Source organism: Enhydra lutris, unplaced genomic scaffold (genome assembly GCF_002288905.1).
Source record: "Enhydra lutris kenyoni isolate GAN:26980312 unplaced genomic scaffold, ASM228890v2 scaffoldscaffold59, whole genome shotgun sequence".
NCBI lineage: Eukaryota > Metazoa > Chordata > Mammalia > Carnivora > Mustelidae > Enhydra > Enhydra lutris.
In genome coordinates, this window is record NW_019154143.1 from 9333442 (window position 1) to 9353547 (window position 20106).

General features: G+C 39.2%; 1 protein-coding gene across 2 annotated transcripts in view; it reads left to right on the forward strand.

Moving 5' to 3' along the window:
• The window catches only part of LOC111158426 (metastasis associated 1 family member 3), a 167726-nt gene that overhangs the window by 37826 nt on the left and 109794 nt on the right, over window positions 1–20106 (forward strand). For both annotated transcript variants that reach the window (XM_022520432.1, XM_022520433.1), the window contains exon 4: window positions 17784–17910. In XM_022520432.1, the coding sequence (XP_022376140.1) occupies window positions 17784–17910 (127 nt within the window). The remainder of the gene's footprint in view (window positions 1–17783; window positions 17911–20106) is intronic.

Here is a 20106-nt window from a genome sequence, read left to right on the forward strand (position 1 = left end):
TGGGAATTAGGTGCTTATGAAATGATGGAACAGTTGAAGGTCAAATCCCGGGCTGGGCCCTGGGAGGACTCTCACGAGGGTACATAGAGCTGAGCCACATGGGAAGCTGCTCCCTCTGAAGCCTTTTCTAGAGCCAAGCTGGCAGCAGAGCCAGGAAAGGGAAGGTTGGCAGTGCTCACCTGAAGCCTCAGGCCAGGGTTTTAGAGGTCATATCCAGAAGCTGTTGACACCCGTTCCTTTCGTGACACCTTGGAAATTTGGAGAATGGACACTGCTGTGTAAAAGCCTTACCTTTTCAGCCTTGCTGGCTAATGGCTAAGGTCTCAGAAAGGTGACCCCAGCCTCTTTGGCCTCAAGGCCTCTCAATGCCTTTTATGCCAGTTCCCATGCAGAACTTGGGGTGCACAGGAAGCCAAGAACTCTTTTTAAGCTTTCAGATCTTACCAAAGGGAATGAAGGAAGTTAAGAAATCCAAATATTTACTCTAGTGGTATTATGATGGATGGTAGTGGTGCTGGTAGATAAGGATTATTATTGCTGTGTTTAATATACCTTCTTCATAATTATACATCAAGTGGGTGACATTCTAGAACCAGAACTGGAAATTGCAAATCCATTTCCTTTCAGTGGATCATGTTCCTTCCAATATCTTGTTCTTATTCATTCAATAAGTAATTCACTGAGCATCCCAGTCGGAGCAGGTGTCTGTTCTCAGTGCTAGGTATGTTAACCGTGGCTGGACACTGTCCCTGATCTCAGATAGCCTTTAGTCCTGGGCTCATAGACACTGTTGCTTCACTGCAGTATAGTAAGTGCTGTGGGAGAGGTGAAACACCCAGGCAGGACACCTGACCCCTGTCTGGGGGACTTCTAAGGTGACACCACATGCTTCTAGGAAATGATCATTCACTAGTTTGAGTATCCTAGTCGCCTATACATTTTACAAAATAGTAAAGACAATTGTATCAAGACAGTTTGTGTTAAGAGCAGGATGATGCAGATGGGAGGGTCTTATTGCAGGGAGATGGAGGGAGCACTTAAGAGGAGAACATTCTTTCAAATCTGGCCAGTTGTGTTACTGAGCTGAGGCGGGAGGCATCTTGGATGCACGCATCTGCTTTCACCCATTTATCATCACCTGTAAGGCTTCCATGGGCCGTATTCCTTCCCTAGAGAGCAAAGCAGGCATCGTGGCATAACACACATTCTAGACCTAGGGTCCAGATACTCTCCATCCTTTTCTTCTGCTACTTTGCTTTTTTCATCCAAGATGTAAGAAGGGGCTCTTTGTTTTTATTCTATGTGTGTACTAAACAGCATCTTAAAGCATTGTAGAGAGCTGGTGGGCTTCAGCTGTTTTCCTTTATCATATTTAAGTTCCCCCTTTCAGGGCCATAGTATGTAGATCCCATAATATCAGAAAAAGTTCAAGACAAATAGAAGTATGTGGGAGGGTATACTCTGAAAGGCAACAGTGTGCTCCCTGTACCTTTGGGAAGCACTGTCCCACAAGACTAGTTGTTGGTACCACCTTGGGCTTTTAGACCTTGTATGGCACAGTGAGTCCTCACCGTGTATCTTTCCTGGAGCATGTTGCTATACACCCCCACCATCCTCCACCCCCACCCCCACCACCCACCACCATCCTCCACATCACCACCTCTACCCACCACCACCATTACCCACCACCATTACCACCACCACCACCACTACCCACCACCATCCATCACCACCACCCACCATCACCACTACCCACCACCACCCACCACCACCATCACACCATCCACCACCACCATCCACCAGCACCACTACCCACCACCATCCACCAGCACCACTACCACCATCACCACCACCACCATCACCACCACCACCAATATCCGCCACTACCACCAACATCCACCGCGATCACCACCACCACCATCACCACCACCACTACCATTCACTACTACCATCACCATCTACAGAGAGGCAAGGGCAAGGGTAAAGAGTTATGGGTTGGTTGGAAGAGATATTTTACTTAATATGTATAGCAGATATTAGCAGAGATTAGCATATAGCAGTATGTGTTAACATTTTTCCTATTGAGGGTGGTTATATTTAAGGGAAAGTGGTGGTCATTCAGAAACCCTACCTAGTGCCCTCTTTCCCTCAGAGAGCTTCCCCTCTACATGAAAAACCTTCTAAACTCATGCTCAGAATAATTGTCCCAGGGCTCTCTGCTGCACCTTTAAAAGGCCCTTTGTAAATTCCCTTGGGATAACGTAATTAGTATTTTTTTAAGTTTATTTAAGTAATCTCTATACCAGCACAGGCCTTAGCTCACAACCCCAAGACCAAGAGCTACATGCTTCCAGCTGAGCCAGCTAAGCACCCCTATTAGTATTTATTCACTTTTAACGTTTCTTAGATGTAAACTTGTTTTGTAGTTTAAGTCTTTTTTGAAGGAGGGAAAGACAGAAGTACCTAAATTCTAAGAATGTGTATTTTAAAGTTGTTTTAGGGAAAAGACTTTATTCTGCCCTACTTTTGTCCTTTAACTGGTAAAAAGAATGGGAAATAAAATCATTCCTGGTCTCACACTACTTTGGTAGAATAGGAACATTGTAATATGAGCTCTCATTCTAATATAGAAATAGAATGATCATTACACGTTCACTCTAATCAGCCGTTTTTTGAATCCACATTAGAATTTGCATTAATTTTTGAAACTTCCAGAGTATGGATCAGATTTTCACTGGTAGAGCTGTTAAGAAGGTTGGTATATGATGTTGAAGGGAGCTTACTGTTTATTTTATGTTTCCTGAGTCCTGCGTTTGTTGCATGTCACATTGGCTTTTGAATTTTTTTTAAAGATTTTATTTATTTATTTGACACACACAGAGAGAGAGAGAGAGAGAGTCGGCAAGAGCGGGAACATAAGCAGGGGGAGAGGGAGAGGGAGAAGCAGCCTTCTTGCTGAGCGGGGAGCCCAATGCAGGGCTTGATCCCAGGACCCTGGGATCATGACCTGAGCAGAAGGCAGACACTTAACCAATTGAGCCACCCAGGTGCCCCTGGAATTTTTTTTTAATTCCCTTTTGTGAAAGATAGAGTGGAAACTACATCTTACCCATATAGGTTAAATAAGAATAGATTGGAGTTCTTGCTTTGATTAAAGGCTTACTTTTCCAGCCATACCACTATGGGCCTGATATCCTCCCCTTTCTGCCCATAATAGTTTAGTGGAATAATTCATTTTCTTCACACCCAAATTAAACCTTTCTGTTGGCCAGTATTTATAGATCTTGGAATAAAGTATAGCTTTAGACACCATCTGATACAATATCTTTGTTCTATCTAGCTTCGTTGCATAAGTAAAGATTTTTATAAATTCATTCTCTTAGCACAATTTTTCCCCATCATCTCTTGCTTTTGTTTTGTGTTTTTCTCCCCCTGACCCAGTGTATAATACTTCTATTAGTCTTTAAAGCTGCATGAATATTTTCATATTGTGGGGACTTGTAAGTCTGTGGCAAAGTTATAAAAATAGCTGGTTAGTCAAATTTGCTTTACATTTGAGTATCAGTAATTCATATGGGTGAAACTAAGATTCCTGGCAGGAATTTATTTCAACCTGGTAGAAAAATTATTAAAGGCCTGAGATTGGAAAGATATCCCTAGGAATAACAAAAATAAAAAATTTTATTTCCTGTTTTGTATAATTCTTTTTGCCTGTAAGATGTAATGTGGTTGACTCCTTTGTTGTGTTTTTATAGTTTAAGTAGCAAATCCATTTTTTTTTGTTGAGGTGGGTTTCAGATTACTCAGTACTCCATACATTTGGGGAAACGTTTTCTATATCTTCACTTATTTGAAAAGACTTCTTAAAAACTTGCTTATGATTGTGTATCTTTTCATGTAAATAACTATAAATAGGACAGGAAGGGATGACAGGATTATAAGAAATTTTTAGAAATTATGAAGCTCATTAGTGAAAGGCTCCCAGAAGGAAATAAACTGCAGAAAATGTCTGTAAGAAATGTTGTAATCCTTTACGCTGTGATTGATTCTTGTTGCCATTTTGTCCCTGGTAAACTATAAATTTTCTGAGCTTTGGTTTCCATATTGCTTAAATCTTTGAAAAAGGTTATATTCTATAGTGTGAGATGGCTCATATTTCTTGTATTGATATTTCCTACATCACGTAGTTCACAACTTTAGAGTGTAGCATTGTAGAATCATCTTCGATTATTTAGTAGTTTACAGAGAAAAAGGAATAGAAAAATATTTCAGTGGACTGTCCTAGTAAATACTTTCTCATGAATTTGCCCTTTTTTGGTCTTTTTTTAAATTGCCCCCCCCTTTTGGAATGATTTGATCAGAGAGCATGTATATACAGTTTTGTTTTTTTTTTTAAGATTTATTTATTTATTCTAGAGAGAGAGTGCGAGATGGAGGGGCAGAAGTGGAGGGAGAGAGATCTCAGGCAGACTCCTGGCTGGGTTGAGCGCAGAGTCTGACGCGGGGCTCGATCCCAGTACCAAGATCCTGACGTGAGCTGAAAGCCAGAGTCCGGCACCTAGTTGGCTGCACCACCCACGCGCCCCTGTATATACAGTTTTTGAGTTTTTTTTTTTTTTTTTTATATTTTATTTATTTATTTGAGAGAGAGACAGTGAGAGAGAGCACGAGTGAGGAGAAGGTCAGAGGGAGAAGCGAGAAGGTCAGAGGGAGAAGCAGACTCCCCATGAAGCTGGGAGCCCGATGCGGAACTCGATTCCGGGACTCCAGGAACATGACCTGAGCCTAAGGCAGTCGCTTAACCAACTGAGCCACCCAGGCGCCCCAGTTTTTAAGGTTTTTAATACATGTTCCCAAAGAGCCTTCCAGAAAGTATGAATCAATTTTCCTTTCATGCTTTGCTGTCATTTAATCATCTCCTATATTGTAGAAGTTTTACAGTTTTAGATTTAACATTTATGACCCATTTTTAGTTAATTTTAATATCTAGTGCGAGGTATGGATCCTGAGTTCCTTTTCTTATGGGCCGGGGGTGCATGCGTATCTGCTTGCTCTAGCCTCCATTTATCGAGAGGCTATCCTTTCTCCGTTGCACTGCTTTTGTGCCTTTGTCGAATTGGTTGGTCATGTATGTATGGCTCTATTTCTGGCCTTTCTGTTCTGTTCCTTTGATCCGTTTATTGCTTTTTGCCAATAACCAGCTTTTGATTGTAGCTTTCTAATACTTCTTGAAATCCAGTAATGTTAGCCTTCCAACTATGACTTCTTTTTTTTTGGAGTTCTTTAGACTGTTCTGTAGTCTAGATCCTTTGCATTTCCATCTGAATTTTAGTACCAGCTTGTCAACTTGTACAAAAAAGCCTGCTGGGATTTTGATTGGGATTGTGTTAAAGCATCGATCATTTTGAGAAGAATGTTGTTTTAACCATATTCAGTCTTCTAAGGCATGAACACAGTATGCATCTCAGCATTGATGATTTCTTCCTTTATATTGTTGAGTAGCTTTCCATTGTATGACTGTCCCACCATTTGTTTATCTACTCATCTGTTGGTGGACATTTCATTTGTTTTCAGATTTTGGCAATTACAGATAAAGTTGTTGTGAATACTCGTTACAAGTTTTTGTATAGACATACATTCTCTTAGGTTTAAGTAGAATGGCTTTCCCCATATGGTAGGGGTATTTTTAGCTTTTTCAGAAACCTTGAACCGTTTGCCATCGTGATTGTATCATTTTATATTCCCTTAGTGTAAGAGCGTTTGAGTTTCTTCACTCTGCCTACAGTTGGTATGGTCAGTCTTTAATTTAGGCCTTCTACGAGGTGTGTAGCGGACATGATAAATTTTATTTTTTTGCATCCTGAATATTTTCATATTCCTGTAAATCTTGTGTTGACTTCTGGGATGCACTCAAGTTACTTGGAAACAGTTTGATCCTTTTGGTTGTTACATTTATGACCTAACATATATTTGTTAGTGGACATGGAGCTCTGTCTAGGGCTTAAATGTTCCCCATTACTTAGGCAAGACCCTTCTGTGTACTCTATTCAAAACACCGTCAATTATGAGTTTTTCCAGAGTAGCTGTTTGGGAATAAATCTGTTAGGGCCTCGTGTGAGTACTGGGCTCTGTTCCCTCTGATTCTTTTCCAATGATCTTTTCCTTGGCTTCTGGTAGTTTCCTCATGTGCTTTCACTGATAGGTACTGTGCTCAAAGATCACCCCCTGCAGTCTCCAGGTTTTCTCTGTTCTCTCTCTTCTGTATTCTGGTTGCTTTGTTCTTCCTGGTCTTTCAGCTTTGCCTCCCTAACTCTGGGACTCTGCCAGGCTTTGTCTCAGTTTCTCCTCCTTGCACCATTGCCTGGAAATTCTCTAGGCAGTATGTATGTAATGTTAGGGCTCATCTCTTGTTTGTGTCCTGTCTCTCAAGAATCACTGTTCTTCATCACCTGATGTCCAGTGGTCCAGTGTTAAGAAAACGGATGTTTCATGTCTGCTCTCTGCTTTTTAAATTATTCATTTTTAATTGTTTTGGTTGCTTCTGGTGGGAGGGTAGATCTGGTCCCTGTTAAATCCTTTGTTTGGAAACAGAAATCCTAGTTCTTTAAAACAATTTTTTTTTGAAGTCAAGGTATTTTAAAAAACGGAATGGGGAAGCTGTGCAGGTCAGTAAATTTCCTACAGGTATATACATTTCTAACTACCACCAGATCAAGGTAATGAAAATTTCTGATACCCCAGTAGGTTCTTTATGCCCATTCCTGGTCATTACTGCTCTCTTCCTCCCTAGGTAGTCACTGTTCTGATGTCTATCTACCATTTGTTAGTTTTGCCAAGTTTTTAACTTCATCTATGTGGAGTTCCTACAGTATTTGCCCTCTTTGCCTGACTTTTCCCCTCAGCACCCTGTCTGTAGGATCCATTGGTATTACTGCTTGTTATTACTTATTTTTTTCTCCAGCTCAGTAGTATTCCTTCTCCTGTTGATGGACATCTGAGTGGTTTCCAGTTTTTGGCACCTATGACAAAGCTGCTAGGAACATCTTGTACAAGTCTTTTGGTGTACTTAAACTCTAATTCCTCTTGGGGGTAAATACCCAGGAGTAGAATTGTTGGTTTATGGGGGTATCCATTTACTTCAATAGATATTGCCAGAAAATTTCCCATAGTGGTTGAATCAACTTTTACTTCATTTGTGAATGTATAGGAACTCTAATTGGTGTATGTACTTGATGAGTTTTGGTATTTTCTGTCTTTTAAATTTTCACCATTATGGGTCCATAAGTTTTCTTTCAGTAGGCCAGAGCCGTCATAGTGGGTTGAGTAATACGAGGGCTGGGGTGACCGACCATCTTGAGGGGTTCTCTGAGCAGAAGGCTTTCAGTTTTAAAACCAGGACAGTTCCAGTCACCGTAAATGAGGCTCTTTGCTGATATAGTCAGCCTGATGGGAAGGTAGGAGTAGGTAATTCCCATGGTTTCGCTAACCTCAAGTAGAGATAAGGCCTGGGCCAGCCTGTGTTCTGCACCGACCCCAACCTCCTGTCTCCTTCAGGTCTCCCGTAAGCAGTGTTTCTTCACAGAAGCTTTTGCTGGCCCTTCAGGCTGTCTTGGTTAACTGTCATATTGTTGGAGCACCCTACAGAATTTTATAATACTTACCACACTTGAAGGAATATATTCTTACCTGTAATCCTGGGTCATCTCTCATCTATCAGGGCAGGACTTTTATGTCTTCCAAACAGATATCCCCAGAACACATTGGTAGGTACATCAATAAATTTTCTGTCTGTCTGTCTGTCTTTCTTTCTTTCTTGCCAGGAAAGAAAGAAGAGGTGAAATACACGGCAAGGCTAATCTTTAGGAGATTTTTTCAGCCACAAAAGTTTAGGTTTGATTCCAGTGATGATTGAATGCTATTGAGGGTTTTGTTTTTTGTTTTTTGTTTTTTTAATCAAAGCAGAGGAGAAGTGTGAGTTGTGTTGTAGGGAGATGCTGGCTGCTGTGTCCGTAATGATTTGGAGAGAATGGTAATCTGGTGGTGCTGGAAAATTTGGTTACTTCTGATCCTTTTGTTTCTTAAGTTTAAACATTGATAGCAAGTAGAAAAATGCATGGTGTCATGTTAAGGCTGTATAAAATTCCAGATGGACTTTGAATATATTATAAGATTGGGCAGCCTTTGCCAGATGCAGTGTTCTTTGAATAAATAAATGTAAAGCAGAAATAGCTTAAATTTCTGATGGGATCCTAACTTGCTGTAGAACAACTTATGAGTCATTATATCATACAATGTGAGGATAAAATTTGTGAGTTTTCTTAAATCCAATAAAGTAAAAAAACTCTTTCTTTGGGCAGTTTTTGTTTTTCTTTTCAGGTTAGACTTCAGTTAATATTTCTTTGGCAGCGGTCATTCATTCCTGATTACCTTTCAGGGAGGTCTAGAAGACGGCACAATGTTCATAGTAAAACTACGCTGTTATTTAACTGTTCCACTGATTCTCTGATGAGCATATAGCAGAGTTTTTCTGGAGATTGTATGACACGTGATGGTACCATTGCTCTCATGATAATGGGTTGTGTGCTTGTAATTTGTATTTTAAAGAGCTCTTCATTTTTTCTTTTTCTTTCTTTTTTTTTTTTTAAGATTTTATTTATTATTTATTTGTCGGAGAGAGAGAGAGAGAGAGCACAGGCAGGCAGAGTGGCAGGCAGAGGCAGAGGGAGAAGCAGGCCGGACGTGGGACTTGATCCCAGGACGCTGGGATCATGACCTGAGCTGAAGGCAGCCACTTAACCGACTGAGCCACCCAGGCGTCCCAAGATTTCATTCTAATTTCTAATACAGTATTGGTAGATATGACCCATATAAGCCAAAGCTCTTTGAGGTCTTTGATAGGATTTAAGAGTATAAGGGACCCTGAGACTAAGAAGCTGTCATAGATGTTCTTTCAGAATAACATTTTCAAATTAGCATTTTATAATAATGATTCTTAACTGAGGCTCAACTGGCATGACTCACCCCACAGTTTCTCAATCAAGGCCTCCACCAGTGGGGTCTAGATAAGTTTTTGTTTGTTTATAAAAAGTAAAATTGGGTGCCTGGCTGGCTCAGTTACTGGAGCATAATACTCTTGATCTTGGGGTTGTGAGTTTGAGCCCCACACTAGGTGTAGAGATATTAAAAATCCTAAAAATAAAGAAGTAAAAACATTTTAAATTTGTTCTAATTTTAATATGATTTGCCTTCTTAAATAGGAACCATTGTTTGAGGAGATAGGAATTGTTTTCCAACTATCAAAGATCAGGTTAAAATTCATTTAAAAATAGTAGTAGCAGCTTTTTAATCTAATACTACGTTCGGCATGGTGCTAAGCAATTTATGTGCATTATCTTAATCCTCACAGTAAATGTAAGAGGGAAGAATTGTGTACACATTTTACAGATGAAGAAACTGAGGATTATAAAAAGTAAATAATTTGCGCAAGGCCACATAACTCTGAACACGTGTTACTAGAATTTGAATTCAGGTGTGACTCTGAAGCCTGGTCTCCTCCACCCTGTTAGATCTTAAAAGAATTGTGAAGGGAGCGCCTGGGTGGCTCAGTGGGTTAAAGCCTCTGCCTTCGGCTCAGGCCATGATCCCAGGGTCCTGGGATCGAGCCCCACATCGGGCTCTCTGCTCAGTAGGGAGCCTGCTTCCTCCTCTCTCTCTGCCTGTCTCGCTGCCTACCTGTGATCTCTATCTGTCAAATAAATAAATAAAATCTTTAAAAAAAAAAAAGAATTGTGAAAAGTGGAGCCCTTTTGAACAGTAACTTTTTGATAGCTACTTTGTGCAGTCATAACTTTGCACATCTATCCTTGTGGACACTAACCTGAGTGTTACCTGATAATGCTTACCTGGCCTATTATTAACATTTCTTGAAGTCCCATCTTTTTTTTTATCCTAAAAGTAAAACAGCATGGATACAAAGATAAATAACCCATCTTTGTTCGCAGGGGCTCAGAATCAGGTGACTATAGTGTAAGGCATTCTGTGACAAGTATCTTAAGCTGTAGTGTTGCTTTGTGGCAATGAGGAGGGGACTCTGCCACGTGGAGGTTGGTGAAAGTCTAAATGGTTCAGGTAGCAACATCTCAGAGGCTTCTTCCAGCTTTACATTTGATCTTCTTACTTCTGATAACTTTTCATTCACTCCAACATTCTCTTACTTATCTCATGCATTATTTTTTTTAAAGATGTATTTGTTTACTTTAGAGGGAGAGCAGCACACAAGCAGGGGGAGGGGCAAAGGGAGAGGGAGAAGGAGAGAATCTCAAGCAGACTCCCCGCTGAGCAGGAGCCAGACAGGAGGCTCAATCCCAGGACCCTGAGATCATGACCTGAGCCAAAATCAAGAGTTGGCTGCTTAACTCACTGAGCCACGTAGGCTCCCGTCATGCGTTTCTCTATAGAAGCATTGGACACTTAGTTCTTGCCTGATTTTGATCTCCCAAGCTGGCCCACTTTTCTACTTTGTTCTCCCCTTTTTTAATATTCAAAACCAAAATTTATTTGTATATTTATATATATGTATATTTATTCTTATATATTTCAGAAATTGATTAATGCTAGAATACCAGTAGAAATTTATATTTTTGCAAGATGATAGAGATGAAGACAGGATACAGGTTAAAGAAATGATTATTAACTGTAGTGGTTGTTGCCATAAAGGAAAAAAAAACCATTTTAACATGGATTAGAGTTTAGGTACAGACAAAAGAAGTGTTTTCCTTCTGTTGGGTCCTAGTCACTTTTTATTTTGAAGTATTTTTAGGAAGCAGTAAAGAGGCAATAATGTAGTATAATTATGAACCACGTAGCCAGCTTTATCTTCTCTTAATATTTTCACATACTTGCTTCAGATTTTTATAGTGTGCCATTCCCTTCCTAGTTTCTCCATAAGTGATTTGATGTCTTAGCTCTGTGTGTTTTTTCCATTCATGTTTTTATATTTTGCTATACATGTGTGTATTTTTATAGAACACTTTTTGCATTTTAAAAAATGTTATTGTACATATGTATCTTTCTATAGATTGCTTTTTTGCTTATCAACAAGTTTTTGAGATCCATCCATCTTGGTACTTGGATTCACTTATGCATTTTTAGCTACTGCATAGAATTTTATTACATGACTGTTCTGAAATTTGTCTATTCTTCTTTTAGCCTTTTGTATTGTGTGTGTTTGATTCCTTGTCTTTTTCTCTTTTCTTTTCTCTCCTTTTTTCTTTAATTTTCTTTTCTTAACAGCCCAGAGCAAGATCTTTTATTTTATTTGTCTTTTTTTTTTTTTTAAACCATCATGCCTTGATTTCCTAGGGAATGGTTTCCAGCAGTTCAGGCTCCTCTCCACTGGTTCTCACAAAGTGTGCTTATCTGGGTGGCACAGGCTGAGGCTTCAGTTGAACCGAAGTACCTTTCTCTTTTTCTTTTCCTGATCATTTTCCTTCATGCAGCTCTTAGAGTGCTTACTATGTTCAAAATGCACCTTCATTCACCTGGCCAGAATCTTGCCCTGAACGGCAATGCCGATAGCATGCTGTACCATGCTATGGACTCTTCCAGTTTGCCATGGTAGCATTTGTGGGGCACTGCTTTTGAACAGCACCTATTCCCTTGGTGTCACAGTACACCTTTCCTGTAGATGGGCATGTGTGGCGGAAGGAGCAACACCCTGTGTTCTGAAAGGCCTAGAGAATTTAGAGCAGGCCCCTCTCCTGTCCTGTTGTGTTGGGCATGTTGGCGCTTTACCAGAAGATGGCGGTTCTGCTGACCTTTTGCATTTTGACATTTTTTTTTTCAGGTTTAGCTTTTTTTCTTTCTGGTATAGTTCACATACCATATAATTCTTTTTTTTTTTTTTCTCCAAAAAAATGTATATAACTTAGTAGCTTTTAGTATATTCACAAATTTGTTTAACCATAACCATTATTTAATTCCAGGACATTTTGATCACTCTGCAAAGAAACCCATACCCATTAGCAGTCGCTCATCAGCTTCCCCCTCCACCCATCCTCTAGCAACTACTCATCCACTTCCTGTTGCCATGGGTTTGCTTATTCTGGGCTTTTCATATAAATGGAATCATACAATATATGGCCCTTTGTGTCTTTCACTTTCATGATGTTTCATTTGGTATAATGCCTCAAGGTTTATCTATATTGTAGAATGAATCATCAGCACTTCATTCCTTTTTATGGCTGAATAATGCTAGTCTGTGGTAACTATGTTTAGCTATCCGAGGAGCTGCCAAACTGTGTAACAGAGCAGCAGCACCATTTTACACCAGCAATGCACAAAGATTCTGACTTTTCCACGTTTTTGCCAGTGCTTGTTATGTCTTTTTGATTGTAATCATCCTAGTTGGTATGAAATATCTCACTGTAATTTTGATTTGCATTTCCCTAGTGACTAATGATGTGGAACATCTTTTCATGTACTTACGTGCCATTTGTATATTTTCTTGGAGAAATGTCTTTTGAAATCCTCTGCCTGTTATTTTTTTTTTTCCTTATTGTTGAGTTGTAAGAGTTCTTTATGTATTCTGGATACTAGACCCTTATCGGTATATGATTTGCAAATATTTTTTTCCCATTCTGTAGGTTGTCTCTACTTTCTTTTTTTTTTTCTGTTTAAGTAAGCTCTGTGCCCAACGTGGGGCTTGGACTCAGAACCCCAACATCAGGAGTCACATGCTATACCAACTGAGCCTGCCACGTGCCCCATCTGTACTTTCTTGATAGTGTCTTTTTAAGTACACTTTTAAGTACAAAAATTTTAATATTCAAATTTATATACATACATACATATATGATGTATATATCTATCATATATATTTATATGTATATACGTATCTGTATACGTGCGTGCGCGTGTGTGTGTATATATATATTTTTTGGGGGGGGTTGTTTAGGCTTTAGGGTGCCATAGTGAAGAAACCATTACCTAGTCTAAGGACGTGAAAAGCTATACCTGTTTTATCTAAGAGTTTTATAGTTTTAGCTCTCTCTCTCTCTCTTTTTTTTTTTTTTTAAAGATTTTATTTATTTATTTGACAGGCAGAGATCCCAAGTAGGCAGAGAGGCAGGCAGAGAGAGAGAGAGGGAAGCAGGCTCCCCACTGAGGAGAGAGCCCGATGTGGGGCTCGATCCCAGGACCCTGAGATCATGACCTGAGCTGAAGGCAGAGGCTTAACCCACTGAGCCACCCAGGCGCCCCTCTCTCTTTTTTTTTAAGAGAGAGAGTGTGTGCATGAGCACAGGAGGAGGGGCAGAGAGAGAGGGAGAGAGACTGCTGGACTTGATTTTACAACCCTGAGATCATGACCTGAACCAAAATTAAGAGTCAGTCGCTTAACTGATTGAGCCACCCAGGCGCCCCAGCTTTAGCTCTTAAATTTAGGACTTTGATTCATTTTGCATTAATTTTTGTACATGGTGTGAGGGTGAAACTTCATTCTTTGCATGTGGTTATCCACCTGTTCTCAGCACCATTTGTAGAATTTCATTCCTCCGGTGAATTGTCTTGACACCCTTGTCCAAAATCAATTAACCATAAATGTATGGGCTTATTTCTGGAATCTTCACGTATATGTCTACCCTTACGCCAATACCACATAATCTTGATTATTGTAGCTTTAAAATCTGAAAGTATGAATCCTCTTAAATTTGTTCTCTTTCAAAACAATTTTGGCTATTCTGGGTCACTTACATGTCCATATGAATTTTAGGGTTTATTAATTTTTATGAAAAGGCAGTGGGAATTTTGATAGAAGTTACACTGGATCTGTAGATAAATTTGGAGAGAATTGCTGTGTTAACCATAGTAAGTCATTCAATCTGTGAACATAGTTTCTCCATTTATTTAGGTCTTTAATTTCCTTTAACAGTGTTTATAGTTTTTAGTATACAAGATTTGTCCTTTGTTAAATATTTTTCTGAGTATTTTTTTTTCTGTTGGTGCCATCGTAAATGAAATTGCTTTTTTAATTTCAGTTTTGGATTATTCATTGCTAATGATGAACATGTAACTGATTTTTCTTTATTATTTGCCTCTAAACTGCCAAACTGTTTCTCTTCATTCAGGTAGTCTCCTGAAATCTCCATTGTCGTAAAAATCCTTCTAGTTTTATTCAACTTCCTTATTCCTCTTTTGAAGATTTTTTTTTCTTACTAGACAAATGAGTTGCATCAATACTGAGCTATTTTCGATCCAATAATTTGGTTCAAACATTTGGGTACTTGTTAAAAGCATCTGCAGACAAATGTTTAACTGCCTGCTTTTTTGTACCATCTGTGCCAGCTAACATCATCATGGGCAACATAGGGAAGCTTGGGAATAACCTGTGGAGGACTTTCCTCCTGTCTGCTTTCCCCTCCATCGCCCACAACTAATATGTAAGAATGAGAATTCTGAACTATTGTGAAAAACACCCAGTTTCAGTTAAGTAACTAGAATCAGTAATGGCTGCTCCTTCCCTGCATTCTGTCCCTTACTGTGCAGGTACCTAAATCCTTCATCACCAGCTCTGGTCTTGTACATGTCACATGCCCGTTCTCTAAAGCTTTGCCTGAGTCCCTGATTGTCATCTACTACTGAAAAGACTGATCTCCCATATCCCAGTGCCTTCTTGCTAATAAACTGGTGAAATTATCCCAGCTGTAGAGAAAGTACAGTAAAAAATTTGGTATCATTTCCTATCATTGTATAAAGTATGTATAGAGTATGGGACTTCTACTTTAATAACTTTTGGAAGGTAGCAAATTTGAAGTTCCATCAAGCTTGGTAAAATGGTTTTAAAAATTACAGATTTTTAAAAATGGTACATGTACCATGTACCAAATTTCTGATGATGATAATTCTATTAAGTCTTTTAATTTTTTCATTGTCTAAATGCCAGTTTTGCCACTGTGGTCATTTCATGTTTTTAGGATGTTAATGGTATAGGAGTTGTTCCTATTCAGAAGCCAGTGTTAATTTATGAAAATATATAAATGGAATTTAACACTAGTAAATTTTGAAGGTGAGTTTTAGGTGCTGTTTGGTGATTTCTGTCTTTGGTTCGGTTGCACGTCAGAGATTCTAGTCCTTTTCACCCTGTACCAAGAGGTTGTGTAAGAGACTAAGATTTGCTGCGATTATTTGTAGAGCTTGTTGGAGTTTTAGTTCCGTAGGGTATGCATTAGAATTCAGTTAGTTGTGTTTTACAGGACAACAATTTATCAAATACTCATTAAGTAAGGAGTATAATTTTGCGGGTGCTAATAGAGCTAATGCACCAGTAATTTCATTGATCTTCACTGGTGAAATGTCTATGGAAGTATCTGGCCGTTTTAGTGTTGGGTTTCTTTTTGAGTAGTTGATTAAAAAGAGTGAAGAACTTTAAGTCACTTTAGTCTAAGTGAGTCTTTTTTTTTTTTTTTAAGATTTTATTTATTTATTTGACAGAGAGAGAGATCACAAGTAGGCAGAGAGGCAGGCAGAGGGAGAGGGGGGAAGCAGGCTCCCTGCTGAGCAGAGAGCCTGATGTGGGGCTCGATCCCAGGACCCTGAAACTAGGACCCGAGCTGAAGGCAGAGGCTTAACCCACTGAGCCACCCAAGGGCCCCTAAGTGAGCCTTTCTAAATCAGTTTTTCAGGTTCATTTTCAATCGAGAGTTTTAAGAATTTGAAAGTATTGTAGAAAAGATCTGATACTTAATCCCATTCATTGCCCTTACACAGTTCAAAAACACTGCATAATTAGAAAATTATATATGTGATAAAATCTCATTTGTGGTTCTGGGTCCATAAATGAGAATTTACAAGAATAGTGAGAAGCAGAAATATACCTGTGTGTGTATGTGTGTGTGTGTGTGTGTGTGTGTGTGTGTGTGTTGCCCATCAGTGCCCCAAAAGTAAGGCCTCTGAGTCCTAAACTTAAGCTCTTCCTACCCCTTCGACTAGTCTTACCATCTGAGTCCCCCCCCACTGCTATTCCCACCCAGCCTGGCCAGGTAAGGCTGCAGAGGGAGGATCTGTGAGCCCCTAGAGGTATTATATTAAGAAAGTTTTGTCTAAAATTACTTAGAATTATATTTGTAAATGATACTTGTTCATATTTTTCTTTACTTTAAAAATTTTTTTTTATTTTTAAAGATTTTATTTATTTATTTGAGAGAGAGAGAGAGAGAGAGCATAATAGGGGAGAAGGTCAGAGAGAGAAGCAGACTCCCCATGGAGCCTGATGCGAGACTCGATCCTGGGACTCCAGGATCATGACCTGAGCCGAAGGCAGTTGCCCAACCAACTGAGCTACCCAGGAGCCCTCATATTTTTCTTTAAAAAGATTATTAAATGCAGTGTTTTTTTTTTTTTTTTAAACTTACGTGAAATGTTGCTGTCTCCTGTCCCTTGCTTCCAACCCTGCTTCTCAAGGGCAAATACTTTGAATTGTTTCTTCTCCAATAACTTACGCTCACTGCTTGTCTCTAGCATCTCAAATAGTGCCTGTTTTGGGCACCTAATAAATCTTGGTTGAATGAATGAAAGATTATTCTTACTCTGTTTCCAGACTTGATAAATAGTTTACAATTTACAAGTACAATTCTAGGTTGATTATCATTTTTCCTCTTGAATAACATTTCTCCACCATCTTAGGATAGAATAGTGTTGCTATTCATATAGAATTCCACTCTGATTCTAGATCTTTGCATGTGACCTATGTTTTCTTTCTGTAAACTTCTGTGATCTCATGTTAGCACTTAAAAAATTTAAGTATGCTGGAAATTCAGTGTGGACATGCCTCTCCCTCAGTAAGGGCAAATGTTCTTGAATCATTTCTTTGATAGGTCTTTCCTTACTCCCTCTCCCCACCAAAAGAGATGAAGAAGTGTGTCTTCCCTATTGTTGTCTTTCTGAAACTTTTAGTCTTGGGATGTTGGGCTTCATGAATTATTTTTATTTTATTTTATTTTATTTATTTTAGCTTTCGGTTTTCACTTACCTCTTTGTCTTAGTGTTGAAATTTCTGGGAGATTTCCTTAGCAGTACTTTCTAATCCTTCCATTAGCTTTTTGTGTGTTATCAAATTTTAAAAGTGTTACCCTATTTCTTGTTTTCCAATTATTCTTTTTTACTTTTTATTTATTTACTTTCTGGCTGTTCTCTTTTTTAAATAGAAAAGTCTGGGATTTAGTTAGAGTGTTGTAGATAGACTTTCAACCTTTCCTGATGTCTTTTTCTCTTGCCCTCCCCTCTTTCTCACAATACTTGATGTCTTTGATGTCTAAGTCACTTCAAGCTTTGTGCTTGCCTTCTCCTTGCATCTGTCTATACGTATATAGATTATCACTTCCCTCTCTTGGCTAAGTTTGCACCTTTTTTTTTTTTTTTTTTTTGCCTCTGCTTTCCATCCTCTAAAACTTTTTTTTGGCTGATTCTTCTATCGTCGTTTCCACTTTTATTGTCATTGAAATGTGTGTGCATTTTAATTGCTATTTGGTGTGGTTTTATGGGGGAAGAGGAGATAAATGCATATGTTCCATCTGCCATTTTAAAATTAGAGTTCTTCCTCTTTGTTTGTGGCCCCAATTCATGTCATTTTATGATTGTAATGCAAATGACAAGTTAGATATGTAAATTTAAAATAAAATAATGAAAGTTGGTTTGAAGAACATTTTGAATGAAAGGTTAATCTGTCTTGATGTCCAGATAGATAATGTGCCCTGTAATAATGCATTCTTTGAATTTTATTTGTGTAGAAGAAATTGAGGAAGAATCAGAAACCACAATTGAAGCCGACTTGACGGATAAACAGAAGCATCAGCTGAAACATAGGGAGCTCTTCTTGTCACGCCAGTATGAATCTCTGCCTGCAACGCATATCAGGTAAGAGCAGCTTAGAGGCTGATAGGAAGTATTCAGTAATATTGTGGCAATGAGAAAAAAACACAGAACAGCCTTCTTTGAAGCATTTCTAAATTTGCCTCATGATCTTGCTCAACTTGGTTTACTAAAGGCATCATAATGGGATTTTATCTAGGAAATGTATAGTGTGATTACCTTATTAAAGCCCTGCAGGTGTTCTATAGTCAAGTGACCATTTTAGCTCTGCTTGAATCCAGACTTTCCCACTCCACATGCATGCCTGTTCGCATCCTGCAGAAGAGTGTCCCGCAACCACCAGGAAATGCTGGTTTTCTCCAGGTTCCTAGAACGTTACAGAGGCAGGCATTAGAATCCTAGAACTAAAACACAAGATCTGGTTTCCCGGCGAGTGATTCTTGACCTTGTAGAATATATGGCCTTTTACTTTCTTTGGAGGATCTCTGGGATGAAAACTATATTTTGTATTACTTAACTCTTATCTGCTCTGTACTTTGATGGGAAGCCAAAGTGAAAACATTCTGTCCCTGGTTTGTAATTTTGGGGGTTGTGGAGGAACGCTGGTGGCCTTTCATGAAATATGCTGGTGGTAACATTAATCATACATATCTTGGAAGTCTAACAAAATGTTTGAACTCAAAAGGTAGGCAGTTACTGACTGTCAAGGTCAGGTCAGCTTCAGAAAGTAGTTGGCATTTATTCAACCTCAGAGAGACAGTGGGGCGAGCCTGGCGGCCTGTGGGTGGAGGCAGGGCGCTGTGTGCGAGGGAGGGCAGTGTCATTATCCGCCTCAAGTTACTGCAAGTTTTTCAGCTTTTGTTCATAATCTTTACTTAATTCACCTCTCTACTAGTCATGATTACCTTAAAAATGGTTTATCTAGGGGTGCCTGGGTGGCTCAGTGGGTTAAGCCTCTGCCTTGAGCTCAGGTCATGATCTTGGTCACGGTACTGGGATCGAGCCCTGCATCTGGGCTCTCTGCTCAGTGGGGAGCCTGCTTCCCCCTCTCTCTCTGCCTGCCTCTCTGCCTACTTGTGATCTCTTCTCCGTCAAATAAATAAATCTTTTAAAAAATGGTTTATCTAGGGAAATACAGTATATTAATTTTATTTCAAAAATTAGCCCCTTGTCTTTCCCCCAGTGTGGGTATTGAATCTGTCTTTTTTGGCCTAAGTCAGGTTTGGAGACTTACTTAAGCTGTGATTTGGTCCTTGTATCACACACACACACACACCCACACGCACCCACCCAGTTCCCAGGACTTTTGTGCATATTTCTCTTTTCAGAAATGGATGCAGAGTTTCTAAAGCAGAAAATGTATGACAGAGATACTAGAATTCCTCGTGCTCCAAATCTTTTCAGAAATAATTTGATCTCAGTAGTTAACATGACAGCATTGCTGAAGTTTTAAATTTTTTTTAATTTGAGAACATTTAAAATATTTATTATTTATTTAAATTAAATTTAGTTAATATATAGTATATAATTAGCTTGAGGGGTAGAATTTAGTGATTCATCAGTTGCATACACTACCCATGCTCATTATATCAAGTGTCCTCCTTAATGCCCATCACCCAGTTACTCCATCCCCCTCCACCTCCCCTCCAGCAACCCTCAGTTTGTTCCCTATTGTTAAGAGTCTCTTATGGTTTGCTTCCCTTTCTGTTTTTATCTTATTTTATTTTTCCTTCCTTTCCCCTGTGTTCATCTGTTTTGTTTCTTAAATTCCACATATGAGTGAAATCGTATGATATTTGTCTTTCTCTGACTGACTTATTTCACTTGTGGATACCCTCTAGTTCCAGCCATGTCATTGCAGATGGCAAGATTTCATTCTTTTTGATGGCTGAGTAATATTCCATTGTGTGTGTATACCACATCTTCTTTATCCATTCATCTGTTGATGGACATCTGGGCTCTCTCTATACTTTGGCTATTGTGGACCTTGCTGCTATAAGCATTGGGGTGCAGGTGCCCCTCGAATCACTATGTTTGTATCCTTGGGATAAATACTAATAGTGCAGTTGCTGTTTTCCAGTGGCTGCACCAGCTTGCCTTCTCACCCAAAAGTGTAAGAGGGTTCCCCTTTCTCTATGTCCTCGCCAACATCTGTTTTACCTGAGTTGTTAATTTTAGCCATTCTGACTGGTGTGAGGTGGTATCTCATTGTGGTTTCAACTCGTATTTCTCTGATGCTGA